Raw genomic sequence first — 7,809 nt, 5'->3', positions numbered from 1 at the left:
TAGTTACAAGGACAGATGTTAGAGGAGACACACCTTAACATTTCTATAGTTACAAGGACAGATGTTAGAGGAGACACACCTTTTATAACATTTTATAGTTATCTAGACAGGTGTTAGAGGAGACACACCTTAACATTTCTAGTTACAAGGATATATGTTTGAGGAGACACATCTTAACATTTCTATAGTTACAAGGGCAGGTGTTAGAGGAGACACACCATAACATTTTATATTTATCTAGACAGGTGTTAGAGGAGACACACCTAAACATTTCAATAGTTACAAGGACAGATGACACTTTAATATTTTTGTAGGTCTTTCACAGTTATCTTAAATGACACATCTAAACGTTATTTTTTGCTATCTATACAGGTGTCTGAAATGGAAATTTGTAATATGTTTATAGTTATCTATAGGTGTTGGAACAGAAACAATTAAATATTTCTATGGTTACTGAGACATACTTAAACATGCATCCCTTGTTGTGGCTGCCACTGTTCCATCAGGGCATTGCTTACAGCTTGTCTGTCCTACAGCGTCCTGGTATAAACCATCCGTACAGTTTACAGAAACACCATTTGCCTCAAACATCCCAGGAATAGTTGGTACTGCAATCAATTCAAAATATAACATGTATTTGTCCTGGAGTTTTATCTGAACAATGGCATTATTAAACATCAGTAAGTATATACAAAGTCAGTTCCAGTTTTGACCTCCACTTGATCATGAGCAGTATACTTGTTCAAATACAATTATAAACACTTTTTAAAAGGAATATTGTCCAGAAAGTCTAACAATCAAAATTAGGAAGGGCCTGTATCTTCATTAATATTTACAAATCATTAATCATTTTCATATATCAATTAGCTAAATAGTACGGTTAACAATGCTCCAAAAGGACCAGAGCCCCAGGCCTCAAATTCTGCCCTGGATTTGTTTACTGATCACATATATGACCCTTGACACTTAGAATGGGTTATACAGTATATCATTTAATTCAACAAGCTTGATAGCAGCCTTTCACCCCATCAAGCTTGATAGCAGCCTTTCACCCCATCAAGCTTGATAGCAGCCTTTCGACCCATCAAGCTTGAAAGCAGCCTTTCACCCCATCAAGCTTGATAGCAGCCTTTCACCCCATCAAGCTTGATAGCAGCCTTTCACCCCATCAAGCTTGATAGCAGCCTTTCGCCCCATCAAGCTTGATAGCAGCCTTTCACCCCATCAAGCTTAATGATAACAATTATCATGACTTCAGGTTTCACGGTTCAGAGCAAGAAGTTATTTGAATATCTTAACAAGTTACAAGACAACTGCTGTAAATCTGTATTTTGAGAACACCCTTGAGAAGTGCAAACTGGTATTTCCCCATGGGTGGTCTCTCAATCGAGGTTCACAATGAAATCACTACCAAGGGATTCAACATTAAAAAGTGCCCTCACAAAACATAGGTCTCTTGATAGAGGTTTTGCACAAGCAGTTTTTCTGATTCTTTATTATAAGAAAGCCCTTAGGCTTACAGGTACATACATATTTACGGATAAGGCTTGACCGTATCGTAATTATTTTAAACCTCATGATTCTCTCAAAATAGTAATTTGAAGTCTATAGCACTTTCAACACATGTGACATTAAAATTTGGCCAATGCCACAAATTTGAACAATCTTTGTAGTCACTAAACCCTAGTAGGATAAGGACATAATAACAAGAATGTAGCCCTTTAGTCATACACATTATCTTCAATAGATTTGACCCATGTGACCTAACTTGGTAGTGCTCTATTCCTGACCTCATGATTATGTATGAAATGTTGTAGAAGCTTGACCATCATTTATTTGAACAATTCTAATAGCCATTGATACACACCAGCAGGCTACAGACCAAAAATCAAGTCTTGACTCTGGGTTAATGCTTCTTTAGAATTAGTCATTTAAAAATTTAACACATACGACCACTGCAACATTGAAAAGGATCAAAGTCATTTGTTTGAACACTTGAATTCTACTGTCCTATGGAGCTTCACAAGCCATATACCATGACTTATTGTTCTGTAGGCGGATTAAGTTACCTACCTGACTCAAACAAAATCAGTATTACTCAATCATAGCATGATCCATACCAAATAAATACAATTATAGGCCAACACATGCAAGCTTAAACGTAAGCCTTTGGAAATTCCAATAATTCTCTACTTTCTATCAAATCAATTTGTGGTACTACCTTCAAAAAGACAGAGACTGTCCATTCTTATAAATCTGAATTCCCCTCACCCAATGATCGTGAGTAACATACTAGATGAAAAATTTAGAGGCAAGCAAATCAACTTACCACATTTGTTTTCTGTATCTATTGTCCTCAGCACCCGCCCAGGTGTAGAACAGGAGTAACCGAAACTGGTAACAGCTGATTCTGGGTAGACTGGTAACACAGTTGAAACACCAGTTTCACAAGTAATAGATTGGGGGAAAAATCTGAGTGGTGAGACAACACCAACATTTAATAAGGCCTCAAACGCAGTTAGGCAAGACGTTTTGTGTGCATCTGATCCCGCACGATCTAAGTTTATTGTTACATTTAAAATAATCTGAAAAACAAAAAATACAAAACATTAGCATTGAAATAAAATGATTTTTCATATGATTTTTTTTTTTACAAAATATGTGACAGTGCCACTGTCATTGGTATATACATGTATGAAGAAATAAGTTGCTCTTTTAAGTTTAATTCTAATTCATTCGAGATGAAACTAAGCATTTGATTGGTCTATCAAAATACATGTAATTTGTGACGGTATAAACCATCAGCAAATTTCTCATTTGCATATGAAGACCGAATGGCAATTTTTTATAATGTCAATGACCCTGACTGATCCTGACAAGTCTTGAATGAATCATTCGTGATGTCACGAACAATAGCGTGACCTCGAAGGTCAATGTTTAATACATCCGACTTATTCTGCTCCGTATCACCAGTAAAATTCAATTTGCGACAGTATAATCACGATATATCATTGCAAGTTTCAAAACACAGTAGGGTTAAAAGAGTTAATGCAGTATCCTCCTCATATGGATCATCCACTCTATGCCCGCCCGTCTAGACATCATAAACAATAAAGATAACAAGAGTGCAATTGTTATTTGCTGTTGTGATATTTTAAAGACAAATTGTAAAATGCTTCCAACCAAATATCATTGAAATCCATCTTTGAGTTCCAGAGAAGAAGTCATGTTATCCAATATAGCAAAATTGTGCCTTTGGTTCAGCCCCTCAGCACTTTGGTTCAACCCCTCCATTTGTATAATATTGAATCTCTATCACTGCAGAATGCTTCCAACCAAACAATGTTGATATCCATCTCTAAAAGTTCCTGAGAGAAGAAGTCACTCATAAATATTGCCAAATCACCTTTTTTGGCCCTGACCCTGAGCCCCTAGGGAGTCAGCACCTCCAATTTTTCAAGTGTGAATCCCAACCACCTGAGAATGCACCCAACAAAATATTGTTGATTTCTCTTAGATCCAGAAAAGAAGTCACCTAGTTTAACCACTTTGGCCATATTATCCCTTTGGCCCTGCCCCCTATGTCCCTGGGGGTTCTGCCCCTCCTTTTGTACAATTTTGAAGCCCCAAAACTCAAGAACACTTCCAACCAAACATGGTTGATATTCATCTCATATAGGTCCAGAGAGGAAGTTATTTAAAGCAATATAGCCAAAATACCCATTTTAGACCCACCCCTTCGATTAATTCCTGCCCATTGGGATCAGCCCCTCCATTTGTATAATTTTGAATCCCATCATCTCAAGAATGTCTTCAACCAAATATGGCTGATTATATTCACCTTTTAGTTCCAGAGGACAAGTTGTTAAAAGCTATATGGCAAAAGTATCCCTTTAGTCCAATCATTTGTAAAATTTTGAATCCCCTCCACCTAGAGATGCTCAGTCAAATTCAGTCAGAATAGAGGATACATCATGGACAAATTAAGGCTAAGGTCACAGTTCAAAGCATAGATCACAATGAACTACTTCTTGTTCTTTGCATTCCCCAATCCCAAGATGTACTTGCATATCAAATCTGGTTACTCCAGATGAAAAAGTACAGAAAACATGCTCCAAATAACATTTTTGAATGGATAGAATTTGGACCGAAGGAAGGACTGCAAACTAACAACTAACAACTCTCTAGTGGCAGTTTTGTATTCGTAGATTTTGTTTTCCTTTGAAAACTTTGTAGACCATGTACAAAGGGTGAAATTTAATGGATATTAGAATTATCTGACTGCTGGCTTATTATGGATTTAAAAAAAAGTAAGTTTCGGAAAATTATTGCCTGGAATTGATCAATATATAGGAATAAAGCCAACTTATTAATTAAACCTAAGGCTGCCTTAATATTTCATGACAATTGGGTGATACAGGTATACACATACATGCCATAACTTTCTGGTGCAAAATAACAAGAGGCCCAGAGGGCCTGTATCGCTCACCTGGATATATAAGCAATCATGGCAAAATATTCTCCAAATGACATCCAAGGGAATATGCCAGACCCCTAGGCCAATCCTTGTAGCATATCTGTATTATATTTGTCATGCCCAGCAAGTTTATGTATGGCTATGGGGTGGGGATCTCAACTGTTTCCAAGCTGTGACTCAAAAACTAGGTCCCTAGGGTTGTGGCCAGACCCCAGGATCAATTCTAATATCATGACTGCATTCGTCTCTTTTTGCCCAGCATTTGTATTTATAGTTTTGGGGTGGGGATCTTAACCATTTCGAAGTTATGACCCAGGGGGTAAGTCTCCAAGGGTGGGGCAGACCCAAAGGCCATCCTTGAAGCATATGTGCATTCATCTCTTTATACTCAGCAATTGTCTATATGGTTATAGGGTGGGGATCTCAACTGTTTCCAAGTTGTGACTATGGAACTAGGTCCCTAGGGGTTCGGTAAGACCCCAGGGTCTAATCTAATATCATGACTGCATTCGTCTCTTTATGCCCAGCATTTGTATATATAGTTCTGGGGTGGGGATATCAACCATTTCAAAGTTATGACCCAGGGACTATGTCTCCAGGGGTGGGGCCAGACCCTAGAGCCATCCTGGAAGTAAATGTGCATTCTTCTCTTTATACTCAGCAATTGTATATATGGTTATACGGTGGGGATCTCAACCATTTCCAAGTAATAAACTTGGGCCCCACCCCTTAGCCTGGGGGGTCAGCCCCACCATTTGTACAATTTTGGATCCCTGCCTGCTATGAATGCCTCCAACCAAATATGATCGATATCCATGTCATAGTTCTACAGAAGAAGTTGTTTATAGCATATAGCCAAATTGCGCCCTTTTGGCCCAGCCCTCAGCCCCACCATTTTTACAATTTTACATCTCCACTACCTAGGAATGCTTCCAGTCAAATATGGCTGATATCTATCTCTGAGTTCCAGAGAAGAAGTCGCTTAAAGCAATATAGCCAAATTGCCCCCTTTTAGCCCCGTCCTCAGCCCCCTGGGGGTCAGCCCAACCATTTGTACAATTTTTAATTCCGACCACCTATGGATGCTTCCAGCCAATATGGTGTATATCCATCTCATAGTTCCAGAGAAGAAGTTGCTTAAAGCAGTATAGCCACATAACCCTTTTTGGCCCTGCCCCTCAGCCCCCTGGAGGGTCAGCCACACCATTGGTACAATTTTGAATCCCTGCCTCCTATGAATGCTTTTGATCAAGTATAATTGATATCCAGTGCATAGTTCTACAGAAGTCGTTTGTAGCAATATAGCCAAATTGACCCCTTTTGGCCCCGCCCATCAGCCCCCTAGTGATCCCTGATTTAATTGCGTTACTGTTCACACATCAGTGAGCATGACACCAATGGGCGGGCCATTCACAACTTTCACACATCTGGTGCTAATTTAAGTGGCTGCCCTGTGACTTAAGACCTCTCTGTGACCAAGGTCAGTGTGAATCCATATATAGCTTTTAATTGTTTATTCACTAATAAAAATGATTGAACAAACTTAGTTCCTTTTCGATTGAAATTCTTGAGAAATGCAAATCGTTAGATATGGCATGTATGTACACAGGGAACTAATGGTTTGAAAACATTGCCCCTGTCGCCCTTCTGCCCTTCAGGCATTTGAAGACATATTGGATACATTAGACTTTAAACATCATACCTTATTTAAGCTCCCAACTTCAACTTTCTGATCATTAACAACAGTCCCAGTAATGAAATCTTCACAACCATAATTAGCTGCAAACGCATTATAAAAAAAAGGAAGTTGAGCTTTGAAAGCATCCAGACATTTTTCAGCAGACTGAGTGGTACTGAAAGGAGCTGTAACAGTAATGCTGTATTCGGGATTGTCATGGGCTGAAACACAAAGAGAACCAATTTTAGCTATGGTACAGCAGAAATAATTCTTACAGCTAATAAAACTCTATTAAAGGTTAACTAATGACATAAAAGGATTTTTGGTGACTGTATAAACCATAGAATGTTTTACAAGAAGTCACAAATAATGCGATAGGTTGACACACTTTCTAGGCTTCAAATATCACATGTGACAGACAGTCAATCTCCGAGACAACTGCTACTACTTCTGCCCATGTAGATATTGACTACACTCTGAACTCACAACCTTACCTCCATGTAGATAATGACTACACTCTGATCTCACAACCTTACCTCCATGTATATAATGACTACATTCTGCTCTCACAACCTTGCCTCCATGTAGATCATGACTACACTCTAATCTCACAACCTTACCTCCATGTAGATAATAACTACACTCTGATCTCATAACCTTACCTCCATGAAGATAAAGGCTACACTCTGATCTCACAACCCATACCTCCATGTAGATAATGACTACACTCTGAACTCACAACCCTTACCTCCATGTAGATAATGCCTACACTCTGATCTCACAACCTTACCTCAATGAAGATAATGACTACACTCTGACCTCACAACCTTACCTCCATGTAGATGATGACTACATTCTGATCTCACAACCTTACCTCCATGTATATAATGACTACATTCTGCTCTCACAACCTTGCCTCCATGTAGATCATGACTACACTCTAATCTCACAACCTTACCTCCATGTAGATCATGACTACACCCTGATCTCACAACCTTACCTCCATGTATATAATGACTACATTCTGCTCTCACAACCTTGCCTCCATGTAGATCATGACTACACTCTAATCTCACAACCTTACCTCCATGTAGATAGTGACTACACTCTGATCTCATAACCTTACCTCCATGTAGTTAAAGGCTACACTCTGATCTCACAACCCTCACCTCCATGTAGATAAAGGCTGCACTCTGATCTCGCAACCCTTACCTCCATGTAGATAATGGCTACACTCTGATCTGACAACCTTACCTCAATGAAGATAATGACTACACTCTGACCTCACAACCTTACCTCCATGTAGATAATAACTACACTCTGATCTCATAACCTTACCTCCATGTAGTTAAAGGCTACACTCTGATCTCACAACCCTCACCTCCATGTAGATAATGACTACACTCTGACCTCACAACCTTACCTCCATGTAGATGATGACTACATTCTGATCTCACAACCTTACCTCCATGTAGATGATGACTACATTCTGATCTCACAACCTTACCTCCATGTAGATCATGACTACACCCTGATCTCACAACCTTACCTCCATGTAGATAATGACTACACTCTGATCTCACAACCTAACCTTCATGTAGATAAAGGCTACACTCTGATCTCACAACCCTTACCTCCATGTAGATAAAGGCTG

General features: G+C 39.0%; 1 protein-coding gene across 1 annotated transcript in view; it reads right to left on the bottom strand.

Moving 5' to 3' along the window:
* Window positions 1–6,378, bottom strand: part of LOC110447500 — a 114,877-nt gene extending 108,499 nt beyond the window's left edge. Inside the window, exons 1-3 of the mRNA XM_021493236.1 lie at window positions 6,180–6,378; window positions 2,330–2,585; window positions 465–608 (exon numbers count right to left, since the gene is read on the bottom strand). Coding sequence (XP_021348911.1) covers window positions 465–591 — 127 coding nt within the window. The 5' untranslated portion in view covers window positions 592–608; window positions 2,330–2,585; window positions 6,180–6,378. The remainder of the gene's footprint in view (window positions 1–464; window positions 609–2,329; window positions 2,586–6,179) is intronic.
* Between the last annotated feature and the right edge of the window lie 1,431 nt (window positions 6,379–7,809).

This window comes from Mizuhopecten yessoensis, unplaced genomic scaffold (genome assembly GCF_002113885.1).
Source record: "Mizuhopecten yessoensis strain PY_sf001 unplaced genomic scaffold, ASM211388v2 scaffold3453, whole genome shotgun sequence".
Taxonomy (NCBI): domain Eukaryota; kingdom Metazoa; phylum Mollusca; class Bivalvia; order Pectinida; family Pectinidae; genus Mizuhopecten; species Mizuhopecten yessoensis.
This window is presented reverse-complemented; position numbering and strand designations above follow the sequence as displayed.